The sequence below is a fragment of the Marmota monax genome, unplaced genomic scaffold (assembly GCF_021218885.2).
Source record: "Marmota monax isolate L192 unplaced genomic scaffold, Marmota_monax_Labrador192_F-V1.1 WCK01_AAM20220418_F8-fsc00155, whole genome shotgun sequence".
In the NCBI taxonomy this organism is placed as follows: domain Eukaryota; kingdom Metazoa; phylum Chordata; class Mammalia; order Rodentia; family Sciuridae; genus Marmota; species Marmota monax.
Window position 1 is genome coordinate 3203299 of NW_026694554.1, and position 14620 is coordinate 3217918.

The window sequence follows — 14620 nt, forward strand, 5'->3', positions numbered from 1 at the left end:
CTAGAAGGGTATACATTTTTAAATACTGCCAAATTACTCTATAGAACTTGAACCAATTTATAGTCCTAATATTAATGTATTGAGATCTGTTTCCCTACAGTCTCATCAACATTATGTATTAAACTGCATCCCTGTCAATCTCATGGGTGAAAAATGGGATCTTCAAATTTGCATTTATTTTTTAAGACAGAAGTTATACATGTTTTCATAAATTTAACAGCCATTTGTATTTTTTGTGAACTGTCAGTGCATATCTTTTGTCTAATGAGTTATCTCTTCATTTTATATTAAGGAAACTTGGTATTTAAACTTGGTATTTAAAGGGTCTTACAAATATTTCTTCCTTCTTTTGTTTTTCTCTTTTTATGGGTACCAGGGATTGACCTAGGAGCACTTAGCTACTGAGTCACATCCCCAACCCTTTTTTGAGACAGGATATTGCTAAATTGCTTAGGGCCCTCTAAATTGCTGAAGCTGACTTTGAACTTGAGGATCCTCCTGCCTCAGCTTCCTAAACTGCTGGGATTACAGGTATGTGCCACCATGCTTAGCTCCTTGCAAATATTTCTTCTCAAGTTTGTTATTTGTCTTTGATTTTGTTTTCCTCATATGGAAATTTTAGATTTTTCTGTGGTCAAAGCAATCTTTTTCTTTTTTCACATGAGTATGTCATACTTAGGTCTTCCTCACTTTGAATTCAAATCTAACAAAAACATAAACATAAAATCTAACCACTTATTTTAGGATCTGTTTCCTCTACTATCTCACTCTAAATTATTCTCTAAATAGAGGCAAGAATGGCTTCCACAGACACCTAGAATAAAATCCAAACTCCTTACCATGGTCTACCAGGAGCTGAGTACACAACTGGGCCCCTGCCTAATCTCATACACTGTTTCCCTCCCTCCCTACACACTGGCCACACCAGAATTTCTTCTGTTCTTTGAACAAACATGTACTTTCCAACCTCTGACTTTCACATACATATGCTCTTCTCACTGCTTGGAATGCTCTTCTTACAATAATGCCAAGGCTGTCCCATTCGTACCTTTTTTGCCCTCACCTCATACATAACCTAGTTAGAGAGGCCTTTCCTGACCATCTTTTCTATGAAGACCTCATGTGATATCAGTCCTCTATTTCATTAATATAGCTTTCCATAATCATTATTACTTGATTTTTCTGTTTACTAATTTTGTCATCCCATCCATGAGAACACTTTTCTCAGAGAAAAGGCCAGAACCAGAGGCATAAGGTGAATTTTACTCAAAGTTCAAAAAATAATTCTATAATGCTTCACATTTTTTTGGAGAAAAGAGAAGATGAGGGAACACTTCCCAATTCATTCTGTGAGGTTAATTTTATACCAATATCAAACCCACACAAACATATGACAATAAAAAACTAGAGATATATCACTTAAGAATATTCATACAGGCTGGGGCGTAGCTCAGTGGTAGAGTGCTTGCCTAGCACCTGCAAGGCCCTGTGTTCAAACCCCAGCACCACCAAACAAGAAAAAAAAAAAACAAAGCAAAGAATATACATACAAATAAAAGTCCTCAAAAAATACTGGCAAAGTGAATCCAGGAGCATGTAGAAAAAATTGTGCAACGGGGCTGGGAATATAACTCAGTGGTAGTGCACTTGCCTAGCATGTGCAAGGTCCTGGGTTCAATTGAAAAAAAAAAAGAAAAGAAAAGAAAAGAAAAGAAAAAAACTGCAACATGGCCAACTGGAATTTCTCCCAGGAATATGAGAATGGGTCAACATGCCAAAAAATAAAATCAGTGCAAGAATAGGAAGTTCACAAATAAACCCAGGTATTTATAGTCCTGATCTTCAACAAGGTTGACAAGACCACACAATGAAAAAAGGATTCTTTTTTCAACAATGGTGCTGGGAAAAGTGGATATCCACAGGCAAAAAAAATGAAATTGGACCTTTATCTAACACCATTTATACATAAATTAACTCAACATGAATTAAAGGCTTAAATATAAGATTGAAAATGTAAAACTACTAGAATAAAATTTGGGGAAAAAGCTTCTTGACATTAGTATGGTCCAGTGACTTAGTGATTTTTTTTTTTTTTTTGGATCTGACACCAAATGTACAGGCGGCAACAACAACAACAAAAGCAGGATTACACCAAACTAGAAACTTCTGCACACAATTCAATAGCATAGCAAAAAATCAATTAAAATGAGCAACACACCTGAATAGACAATTCTTTTTTGGGGAGGGGGGGTTTACTAGGGATTGAGCCCAGTGGCACTCTGCCACTGAGCTACATCCCTAGTTTATTTTTAATTTTTTTTTTTTTTTTTTTTTAGTTTTCGGCAGACACACATCTTTGTTTGTATGTGGTGCTGAGGATCGAACCCGGGCTGCACGCATGCCAGGCGAGCCACATCCCCAGCCCTTTAATTTTTAATTCAACTTAGTCTCACTAAGTTGCCCACACTGGCCTCAAATTTGTAATAATTCTGCCTCAGCCTCTTGACTAAATGGAATCTGAATAGATATTTTGATTTTTGTTGTTTTTGTTATTGTTTTTGGTATCACAGACTGAAACCAAAGATGTTTAACCACTGAATAATATCCCCAGCCCCTTTTTATATTTTATTTAGAGATAGGATCTCACTGAGTTGCTTAGGGCCTTGTTAAATTGCTGAGGCTGGCTTTGAACTTGTGATCCTCTTGCTGAGCCTCCCAAGCCGCTGGGATTACAGGCACTGTGCCTGGCTGAATAGACATTTCTTAAGAAGACATACAGGACTGGGAATGTAACTCAGTAGTAGTGTGCTTGACTAGCATGCACAAGTCCCTGGGTTCAACCCCAGCACCACACACACACATACACACACACACAGGACAAATGGTCAACAGATATATGAAAAAATATCCAATATCACTAATCATCAGGGAAACCACAATGACCTATGACTTCATTCAAGTAAAAATGGCTATTTTCAAAACAAATGACAAAAGATATTGAGTGCTGGTGAGGATATGGAGAAAAGGAAACCCTTGCATACTGCTGGTAGGAATGTAAATGAGTAGAACCACTATAGAAAGCAATATGGAGGTTCCTTAAAAAATTAAAAATAGAACTATTTATGATCCAGCAATTCCATAACTAGATACATATCTAAAGGAAATGAAATCCATATGTTGAAGAGACACATGCACTCCCATTTTTATTGCAGCACTATTCACAATAGCCAAGAAATGGAAACAGTCTAACCATCCATTGACAAATGAATAGGAAAAGAAAAGGAGGCATGTCCACAAACAAAAATAATATTATTTAGTCTTAAAGAAGTAAATCCTCCATTAGTGATAATGGGGATGAACTTAGAGGACATTATGCTAAATGAAATAAGCCAGGCACAGAAAGACAAATCCTGCATGATCTCATTCATTTGTAGAATCTAAAATTGTCTGGGGCTGGGGATGTGGCTCAAGCGGTAGCGCGCTCTCCTGGCATGCGTGCGGCCCAGGTTCGATCCTCAGCACCACATACAAAACAAAGATGTTGTGTCCGCCAAAAACTAAAAAAAAAATAAATATTAAAAATTCTCTCTCTCTCCCCCCCTCCCTCTCTCACTCTATCTTTAAAAAAATAAATAAATAAATAAATAAATAAAATTGTCATACTCATAGAAGGAGTAGAATAGAGGTTCCCAGGCACTGGAGGTGAGGGAAATAGGGAGGAGTTGTTCAATGGGTATGAAGTTTCTGTTACACAAGATGAATGAATAAGTTCTGGAGATCTACTGTATAGCATGGCAACTATTGATAACAATTTTGTATTGGTATACTTTAAAACTGTTAATATCGTGGTGAGAAACTGAGGCTTCTTGATATCAGTTAGCATAAAGCTGTCAACCATGTGAGTAAGCCATGATGGAAGTAGAACCTTCAATCCTGATCAAAACATAAAATGACTGCTCCTCTTAATGACCTCTTAATGACCACAGCCTCATGAGAGACTAGAACCATCAAGCTAAGCTTATTCTTAAATTTCTGACCAACAGAAATTATAAGAAAAGACAAATGTATGCTGTTGCTTAAAAAAATCAAGGGACTGCCAGGAGATGTGAATGGACAGAATGGTATAGGCCAGAGGCTGGGGTTGTGGCTTAGCGGTAGAGCGCTCTTCTAGCACGTGTGAGGCCCTGGGTTCGATCCTCAGCACCACATAAAAATAGATAAATAAAGGTATTGTGTCCAACTACTTCTAAGAAATAAATGTTAAAAAAAAAAAAAGAATGGTACAGGACAGATCATAAGGAACCTTCAGGCTGGGATTTTATCCTGCTAATCAGGATTTTATAACCTGTGCTCCAGAAGCAGGGGATGTAGCTCAGTAGTATAGCGCTTGCCCAGCATGCAAAAGACCCTGGCTTCAATCCCTAGTACCATAAATAATAAAAATAAGCTCAGTGGTAGAGCACTTGCCTTGCATGCGTGAGGCACTGGGTTCGATCCTCAGCACCACATAAAAAATAAATAAGTAAATAAAATAAAGGTATTATGTCTATCTACAACTAAAAAATATGTAAAATAAAAATTATGCTCTGCAAGCAGGGAATAGTTGTGCACAACTATAATTCCAGCAGCTTGGGAGGCTGAGGCAGGAGGATCTCAAGTTCAAAGCCAGCCTCAGCAACTTAGCAAGGCCATAAACAACTCAGTGAGACCCTGTCTCTAAATAAAATATAAAAAGGGACTGGGGATGTGGCTTAGTGGTTAAGTGCCCCTGAGTTCAACCCTGGTAGCATTAAAAAAAAAAAAAAAAGTTGTGCTCTGCAATGATTCTTAAATGCAACCACTTGAGGAGGCATCAGTCCTTATGGATTAGGCTTAACTCTTCCCCAATCAGAGGAGCTTCATGCTTAACATTTTTATTTATACTCTGGATAAGAATTTCACTGAAAAAGTTACTTGTCTGAAAATGTTTGAAAGGCACTGCTATAAGTAATGAAGAGTCTCTGAAAGAGGTGAAGCAGGGAACTGATATAATGTGCATTTTAGATAATCCAGGCAGGAGAAAATAGATTGAAGGAGAGAAAGAAAAAAAAAAACAAGCTAAAAGGCCATTTCGATAGCCTAAGCAAGTGATCTTGGGTACCTGAATGATGGCAGTATAGCAGGGCTAAATGGAAGGAGACAGTTCTAAGAGAAATTAGAAGGCAGAATGACAGTATACAGTGAGTAACTGGGGGTGTGCAGGGGATGCTGGGGGTGGTGCTGGAAGTGAGACTGACTCCCAGATTTGTGACTGGGGCCACCTTATGAATCATTATTTCATCATAAGAGGAGGAAAAGAAAGAATAGCATTTGTCTTGATAGTAACAGAGACCTGACTGCAATGGCTTCAACATAGGAGCTTGTTCTCTCATATAAAAGAAGTCCAGGTTGGCATGGTGGCACACACTTGTAATCCCAGCAGCTCAGGAGGCTGAGGCAAGAGGATTGGGAGTTCAAAGCCTGCCTCAGCGAAAGCGAGGCACTAAGCAACTCAGTGAGACCTATCTCTAAATAAAACCCAAAATAGGGCTGGGGATGTGGCTCAGTGGTCGAGTGTCCCTTCATTTAATGCCAGGAGAAAGAAAGAAAGAAAGAAAGAAAGAGAGAGAGAGAGAGAGAGAGAGAGAGAGAGAGAGAAGAGGAGGGGAGGGGAGGGGAGGGGAGGGGGGGGAGGGGAGGGGGGGGAGGGGGGGGGGGAGGGGGAGGGGGGGAGGGGAAGGAAGGGAAGGAAGGAAGGAAGGAAGGAAGGAAGTCCAGAGGAGGGCAGTTCTTGGCAATGGCTGAGACCCAAGGATAGCAGGGCAAGGACTCTACAATTCTTGGGGCCTTCCTATCCAGTCCCAGGATGGCTGCTAGTGCTCCAATTATCATGTATTTCCATGTGTTTTCCAAAAAGCAGGATGGAATAAAGAAAAAGTAGTGAAAAGGGATTCCCTTGGAAGTCTCACCCAGCAACATATACTTCCACTCCTTTTGCTTTGCAAAAGCGCTTTCACAGAGTCTTAGACATTGGGAAGATGGTATGGAAATTATTCTCTAACTTTACAAATGCTAGTATATAGGAGAAAATAATAGAACATTGGAGTGGTGCTGAGTGAACCAATCTACAGTACTTCCCAGAGTCAGAGAAATAGGAGTTTGGCTTTAGTCATGTTGGTTCTAGGTAGGACATCAGGTAAAGAGGCACAGAAAACAGATACATAGTTCTGGGAAACAGGAGAGAAATGTCAACAGATCTAGATTTTAAGTGTCATGAGCATGCAAGTATAATTGATGCCATGGAAGGGGTGAGAATACCCAAGGAGGATATAACAGAAAGGGGACAAAAATCAAGGTCCAAACCCTGGGAAATAATAATACTTAAGAAGCAGGGAGAAGAAACAGAATCCAGAAGACTGAGAAGACCAAAGGAGGAGGAGAATCATAAGAGTAGCTTCACAGATATCGAAGAAGTTAATAGCATCAAGGAAGGCGTGATAACAATGATAGGGTCAGAAAAGCATCCACTGAATTTGCAACTCAGGAAGTGAAAACAGAAAGGGGGTACTAGGTAATGGTAGTGTTTTGAGGGTTACTTTGGAATGGACAGCCTTGGAGGTAGAAAGGAATAAGTTTCAGGGCATATGATGAGCAGACTCCTCTATTTTCAGTAACTGGCACTTTCTTTAACTCACCTGGATGAAAAAGAGGAAAGATCAGACTTCCACCATGGACAGTAGGGGAGAGGAGTGAGTGGATTCTTGGAAAGACTGCTTGTGATTACAGCAGGAACTAAATCAATCAAGGATTACCCTGGCTTTTTGACAAATTCTAAGAACTCTATAGCCTAACAGTCACTTGGTCAGAGTAGAGCAGCCTGAGCACTTCCTGGCACTAAGGCTTTCTCACCTCTAGGATCAGACTGATTGGATTACAGTGTTTCTACTTCACTCTAGGGTCACCCAGTAGTTCTCTGACTAGTGGTGAGGACATCTACCTTATGATATCATAGGAGCCTGTGGCCTAGTTGTATTAGATTAGTTTATGTACTAACTGAATAATACATATTAACTTAAGATAGATACAAAATGCTATTATATAATTATTCATATTACTGCTACATATAATTATATACATCAATATTTTAGTGATCCTAAAGATAGTCAATATTTTCAAAATCAGAATGTAAATAATGGTGGAAGACAGACATAAGAAAATAGGCTGGGCGTGGTGGTGCACACCTGTAATCTCAGCAGTTCGGGAGGCTGAGGCAGGAGTTCAAAGCCAGCCTCAGCAACTTAATGAGGCACTTAGCAACTCAGCAAGACCCCGTCTCTAAATAAAATACAAAAAAGGGCTGGGGATGAGACTCGGTGGTTAAGCACCCTGGGTTCAATCCTCAGTACCAAAACAAACAAACAAACAGAAAACATAAGAAAATGGATTAGCCTTAAATAGAAAGTGTTATTTTTAAATCTTCCCACATACCATAATGGACTATTTACCCAATGTTTCCTGGAGGCCTTCCTTTGCAAATTTCATCAGTTTTATCATCTGTATTCCCATCTGCACCTTGTATATAACCTATTTTTCTCTTCAGCTGCTCAATTCTAGAAGCCCTGTTGTTATAATGGTGCTGAGGTCTGATTGGTTACTGAAATCACCTATTGGTGGTCTCTAACTCTTCATTAGTGTGGGCTAACAATAATTTGGTTTCTTAAATTAAACATAACTAGATGCCAGCCTATAGCTTTTCCCTATATAACACTAGAATATAAGCTCCATACGTTCTTTACTTGTTGTACTGGGTTGAACAATATTCCTTTAAAATTTGTGTCCTTCTAGGAACCTCAAAATGTGATCTTATTTAGAAACAGAGTTATTGCAGATACAAGCAGTAAAGATGAGGTCAGAGGGTTGGGGGTATAAAGAGGTGGCAGAGTGCTTGCCTAGCAGGCACAAGGCCCTGTGTTCATTGTCCAGCACCACAAAACAAAACCAAAAAAGACAACGTTAGCTGGGTGCAGTGGAACATGCCTGTAATCTCAGCAACCCAGAAGGCTGAGGCAGAAGGATCACAAGTTCAAGGCCAACCTTAGCAATTTAGTGTGGATCTAAGCAACTTAGAGAAACCCTGTCTCAAAACATAAAAACACTAGCCAGGGGCGGTGGCACGCACCTGTAATCCCAGCAGCTCAGGAGGCTGAGACAGGAGGATCGCGAGTTCAAAGCCAGCCTCAGCAACAGCAAGGTGCTAAGCAACTCAGTGACACCCTGTCTCTAAATAAAATACAAAATAGGGCTGGGGATGTGGCTTAGTGGTTGAGTGCCCCTGAGGTCAGTCCCCAGTACTAAAAAATTAATAAATAAGTAAAATAAAAAAGGCTGCTGGGCACAGTGGCACATGCCTGTAATCCCAGCAGCTCAGGAGGCTGAGGCAGGAAGATTGTGAGTTCAAAGCCAGCCTCAGCAACTTAGTGAGGCCCTAAGCCACTCAGTGAGACTCTGTCTCTAAATAAAATACAAAAAAAGGCCAGGGATGTGGCTTGGTAGTAAAGTGCCCTTGGGTTCAATCCTCAGTACCAAAAATATAAAAATAAAAAGGCTGAGGATTGTAGCTCATTCGTAGACCACCCTAAAGAAGATGAGGTTAGAGTAGAATAGGATGGGCCCTTAATCCAATATGACTGGTGCCCTTATAAAGAAGATGACACTAGAAAAATACCACATGATGATGCAAGGCAGATATTGGAGTGACACAGTTAGAAGCCAAAGAAGGGCTAGGCTGTGGCTCAGCGGTACAGCACTTGCCTAGCACATGTGAGGCCCTGGGTTCAATCCTCAGCACCATATAAAAAATAAGCAAATAAAATAAAGATATTTAAAAAAAAGAACACTACAAAAAAAAAGAAGCCAAGGAACATTAAGGACTGCTAGCAAAAACCAGAAGCTAAGAAGGGGCAAGAAGCTAGAATCTTCAGAGAGAACATGACCCTACAGACACCTTGTGGACTTCTTTTTTTTTTTTTTTTTTTTAAAAGAGAGCGAGAGAGAATTTTTAATATTTATTTTTTAGTTTTCGGCGGACACAACATCTTTGTTTGTATGTGGTACTGAAGATCGAACCCGGGCCGCACGCATGCCAGGCGAGCACGCTACCGCTTGAGCCACATCCCCAGCCCACCTTGTGGACTTCTAGCCTCTAAAACTATGAGACAATTAATTCCTGTTGTTTAAAGCCACCCAGTTTGTGGTATTTTATTATGGTAGCTCTAGCATTCTAATATAGTGGCATATTCCAGGCTTCTAGGATAGTACCTGGCATACAAAAGGAGCTCAACAAAAGGAATATTTAATGAACAAATACATGGACTTAATTACCTAGGATTGACCTCTCAGTGCCATTTGGCACCTCTTTATAATGGGCACCCCCACACCTGATGAACACACATACATACTTGTTAAAACTCTCCTCTCTTGTTTTCCACATCACTACTTTCTCCTTGTTCAGTAGTTACAATTCTTTTATTTTATTTTTTTTTCCAGTACCGGGGATTGAACCTAGGGTCACTAACCATTGAGCCACATCTCCAGCCTTTTTTATTTAGAGACAGGGTCTCACTAAGTTGCTTAGAGCCTCGCTCAGCTGCTAAACTCACAATCCTCCTGCCTCAGCCTCCTGAGCCGCTAGGATTACAAGCATGCACCACTGCACCTGGATAGTTCCAATTCTTTAATGTGCTTTGTAAACCTTCATTCCTCTCTTCTTGCTCCACATTCTTTTCATGTAACTTTATCCCTATGCAGGCTTCAATTTCCCATATATATCAAGAATTCCCCAATCTAAAACAGATATAACCATGTCACTACTCTGCTTAAAAAATGGAGACTGGCTCTTCATTGCCTGCCTATAAATCAAAGTATAACCTTGTCCCCTTTAGCACAGTACTCTGTTCTCACCCCAGTATGCATGAACCCCTTTCTGTAAAATAACCTGTGCTCTGGCCACAAAGGACTATTCAAATTTCTCAGGTACACCATATTTAATGCTTTCAGTGCCTCTAGATTCCCTCCACCTGGAATGTTCCTAATCCCCCTCATCTACCTGATGAAATCCTAGTTCAGGCCAACCACAAATGCCACTATCTTTTGAAGCCTTTCCCATAACCTTCTGTTTATAACACCAGAGCTATTACCTCTTTAATGTTATAGCTGGTAGTTTATTCATTCACAGATCCAGTACCTAGCTCAATGCCTGGCATGTGGCACACTCCAAAAAATTACAGGTTGAATGAATTCATTCAAACCTGTCAAATTTCAGCTATCAAATGGCAGTAGAATCAAATCTCAGCACTACTTCACCAAAGCACAATGAAGATTTTGCTGCACTATCAGAATTTAGAAAACTACCACAAATGTCAAAGAATTGGGCCCAAATAGATGAGCTGCTCAACATTAGATGAATATTTACTCTTCAGAAACAGACCCTGACACAAGAGCAAAATCCTAGACAGAGCATCAACCCCTTACCTCCGAAGATACATAGTCTCCTCATCTTCTGTATTACAAAATTTGTGAGCATGTTTGGCAGCATCAATCACACGGGATCGGTCCCGGGGCCTCATGGGCAATTTCTCTAACTGACAATCTGAAAGAATGGAGAAAGATTTGGTCAGTAGAGTCACTGAAAAAGGTCTTGATCCAATCAGAAGTTTTCAGTGGCAGCTGTAGCACTATAACTTTTACTATAATTACTCTGCTGATGGAAGCTTCCAACTAAAAATGACTTGGTGTCAGGAAAACCTTGGTTTTGGCCCCAGCTCTGTAGTTACCCTGATCATCTTTGGCAAATCACTTCCCACTTCAGGGACTTTTTCTTCATTGAAAGATCAGTGCACTGGGAAGAGGCTGATGTCTGATGCCAACCATACGTTCCTGCCTTGCACCCCAATAGGTTTACTATTTTTAATTAGTGAAAATATGTAACATTAACAATTATCTACTAGTACAGATGGTTGACACTTTTCCCTATTTTCCTCACTTTATGGAAGAATCAAATAAAAGAACATTTATAAAACCAGAGGACAAAAGGGGGTTGTTACTTTAAAATTATATCAATTTTTTCCCTCTAGGTGTAAAAATACTCATTCTTTAAAAAACGTTCTTTTAAAAATCCCCCTTCCTGGGGCTGGGGTTGTGGCTCAGCAGTAGAGCACTCACCTAGCACATGTGAGGCCCTGGGTTTGATCCTCAGCACCACATAAAAATAAATAAATAAAATAAAGGTAGTCTGTCAACTACAACTAAAAAATATTTTTTAAAATCCCCCTTCCAGGGGCTAGGGCTATAGCTCAGTGGTAGTGCACCTGCCTCTCACATGTGAGGCACTGGGTTTAATTCTCAGTACCACATAAAAATAAATATTTTAAAAATTCCCCTTTCCTCCCCTCAAGTCAGCTTTTGTGCTCCCGAAAATTTTCTATTTCATAAGTCTGATCATAAAACCCTAACTATTAAAATAATTTGTACTTGTAGAGAGAAAAGTGACTTTTTCAAAATATACAGGGGCAGCTGCTAAATTGATGTATTATATATTGTGGTTTCTGTTTCTTGAAAAAATTTTTCATTAATTTTACATCTAACAAAGGAAAAACAATTTAAAAAGAGGGTAAGAAACAATTCCAGTGGGATGATTTTAACTTGTGAAATGTCCCTGGGATTTTTTCTTTGCTTGCTTTCTTTCTCCTTACCATGCCCCCGCCCAAATACACATATACACTTTCTGTAAAACTTGAAAATAGAAAGCAAAAACCCTCTACTGTTGTAAATCATGCAATTAAAGCTGATTACTTATAAATATGAACTTTGGGTCACTATATACACTGTTAAATTCGATTTATTATTACATATTGTTAAATAAACTGTGAGACAGACACACACACAAAAATAAAAATTTTAAAAAAACTGCCAGATGTGATGCACATGCCTGTAATCCCAGAGACTCACAAGGCTGAGACAAGAGTATCACAAGTTCGAGGCCAGCCTCAGCAACTTAGTGAAGCCCTAAGCAACTTAGGGCTTGTTTCAAATTTAAAAAATTTCATAATTCATAATCCGCTTGAATCAAATGTATGAAATATGATACGTCAAGAACTTTGTAATGTTTTGAACTAATAAAAAAAATTAAAAATGCTGGGGGCTGTGGCTCAGTGGTTAAGTGCCCCTGGATTCAATCCCCAGTACCCTTCCAAAAAAAAAAAAAAAACCTTCCCAACACCGCAACTCAAGTTCCTATGTGTATTTCTGTGATTACAGTACACTTGGTTTGTGCTACAATTTATTAGAGTTAGAAGAGTCAACCAAGTATCCAAGCCTATGAGGAAGGCAATAGGAAAAGTGGGTAACTGTTAAGGACAAAGTTATATATATGCAAATGACCCATCCAAGTTGGAGGAGGTTAATCTGAAAACAAATATGAAATGAAACAGGTACAGTTATAAAGCAGATAGAAATGAATATAATGCAAATCTAAAGGTCCACAGAGGAAGTCAAGCATCAAAGTGATTTGAGATTAATGGAGGAAGTGAAGAGAATTAGAGAACAGTAGGTAGTTTACACATTAGCTTGTTCACTCCTCTCAGTGAATGAATTGCAGTATCACCATTGCAACAGGGAACACTATAATCAGGGCAATTGGAGAGCAGCGGGCAGGAGATCATGAATTCAATTCTAAACATGATATATTTGAGAGGTCCATTAGACATCTGAGTGGAGATATTGAATAGGTAAGTGGAGCTTAAGGAGAGGTTCAGGTTAAAGATGAACATCTGGGAAGTATCAGCAAATAGGTGGTATTGAAAGCTGGGGTCTGGTTGAGATCACTGAGGGAGTGAGTACAGACTGAATATCCAAACAATACCGAGCTCTAACTCCTTGAAATCTCTAGAAATCTGAGAGAAAAAGGAGCTAGACACTGAGAAGGGACAACATTTGAGGTAGGAGAAAAATCAGGAGTGTGTCGAGTCTTGGAAGTAAATAAGAATATGTCACAAGAAAAATGGCATGATCATATGTTTCAGATGCCACTGACAGGGTGATTAATTAACACGAAGATAATTAGCCACCAGACTGGTATCACAGTGTTTAGTCAGTAAGCTTAACAAACACGGTTTTGAAGGTGAGGGGTGGGAAGGAAAGTCTAACGGAAGTGGGTCGAGACAACAATATAGACAACTTTTTTTTTGTAGTTGTCAATAGACCTTTATTTTATTTATTTATTGATATGTGGTGCAGAGAATCAAACCCAGTGCCTCACACATGCTGGGCAAGCACTCTACCACGGAGCCACAACCCCAGTCCTTAGGCAAGTCTTTTGATACAAACGCAGCATAGGGGTGGGGTTATAGGTGGAGGGAAATGTAGAATCAAGGAGGGCTTTATTTTTATTTATTCTAAGACGACAGCATCTTTGTATCCAGCAGAAAATCACAAAGTATTTGGAGTGAATTGAGGGGGGAGATTGTGTGTGTGTGTGTGTGTGTGTGTGTGTGTTTTAACAAGGAGTTTAGAGGGAGGTCTGTAGACATTGTCACAAGGTTAAGCAGAAAATGAAACAAACAAAAAAAAACGTCAAGAGTGGAGAAAGAATGTGTAGGGAGGATTCTGACGGTAAGGGAAAAGCCACTAAACTTCAGTGAGAGGTGGCGCCCAGATGACAGCCGGAGGAAATTCACCCTCAAGGACCCACAGACTAATCCGGGTGCGAGCGCCCGCCTGTAATCCAGCGACTGGGGAGGTAGAGGCAGGAGGGTTGCAAATTCCAAGCCAGACTGGGCAACTTGGCGAGATCCTATCTCAAAATAAACTGGACTGAAAAATAAAATAAAATAAAATAAAATGAACTGGACTGGAGATACAGTTCAGTGATAAAGCACCCGTGGGTTCAATCCCCAGTACCCACTGGCTCCCCTCAAAAAGAACCTGCAGTGAGGCATTGGGTTCGACCCTCAGCAACACATAAATATAAAGATATTTTTAAAAAAAAATTTTTAAAAAGAACCCACAGACTCGCTCCTTGAAGACGCCTTCTAGTTCGCGACTACTCACCCAGAACCAGGACCATCTGGCCGCACAAACAATAGTAGACGTGGAGAGGCTTCTCGCCGTCGTCATATTCCTCGCGGTCCCGGGTGTCGGAGCAGACAACCGACCGGGACACTACTTTAGGCATAGTTCCCAGAGGCGGCTAGATACCTCAAAGACAACGAAGAAAGTAGCGCAGAAATGACGTCACAAGCGCGCCGCACCTTTTCTCTCCAAGCAACGTTGAGTCACGTGTCAGTAGTAGTCTCAAGAACTTCCGGGCGGTCCCATCAGGCTAAGATTCGCGGGGGCTCACTCTCAGACTCCCGGAACTTCCTTCACCTCGGCTAAGTTAGCTGGGACTGCTTTAGTTGTGACATCTTCAGTATTATTTAAATCATTTATTTAAATTTCTATATGCTCATGGATATTTAAATTATACATGTATATATATATATATATATATATATATATATATATATAACCTGATATAAAAAGACTGTACATTACACATTATATA

The 14620-nt window shown here is 39.8% G+C and overlaps 1 protein-coding gene across 3 annotated transcripts in view; it reads right to left on the reverse strand.

The window, feature by feature from the left end:
* The window catches only part of Steep1 (STING1 ER exit protein 1), a 35906-nt gene extending 21597 nt beyond the window's left edge, over window positions 1–14309 (reverse strand). For all 3 annotated transcript variants that reach the window (XR_009224602.1, XM_058571678.1, XM_046420904.2), the window contains exons 1-2: window positions 14125–14309; window positions 10549–10666 (exon numbers count right to left, since the gene is read on the reverse strand). Coding sequence is in view for 2 of the 3 variants with exons in the window: in XM_058571678.1 (XP_058427661.1) it covers window positions 10549–10666; window positions 14125–14248 (242 nt within the window). In the remaining variant the exon portion in view is untranslated. The remainder of the gene's footprint in view (window positions 1–10548; window positions 10667–14124) is intronic.
* Between the last annotated feature and the right edge of the window lie 311 nt (window positions 14310–14620).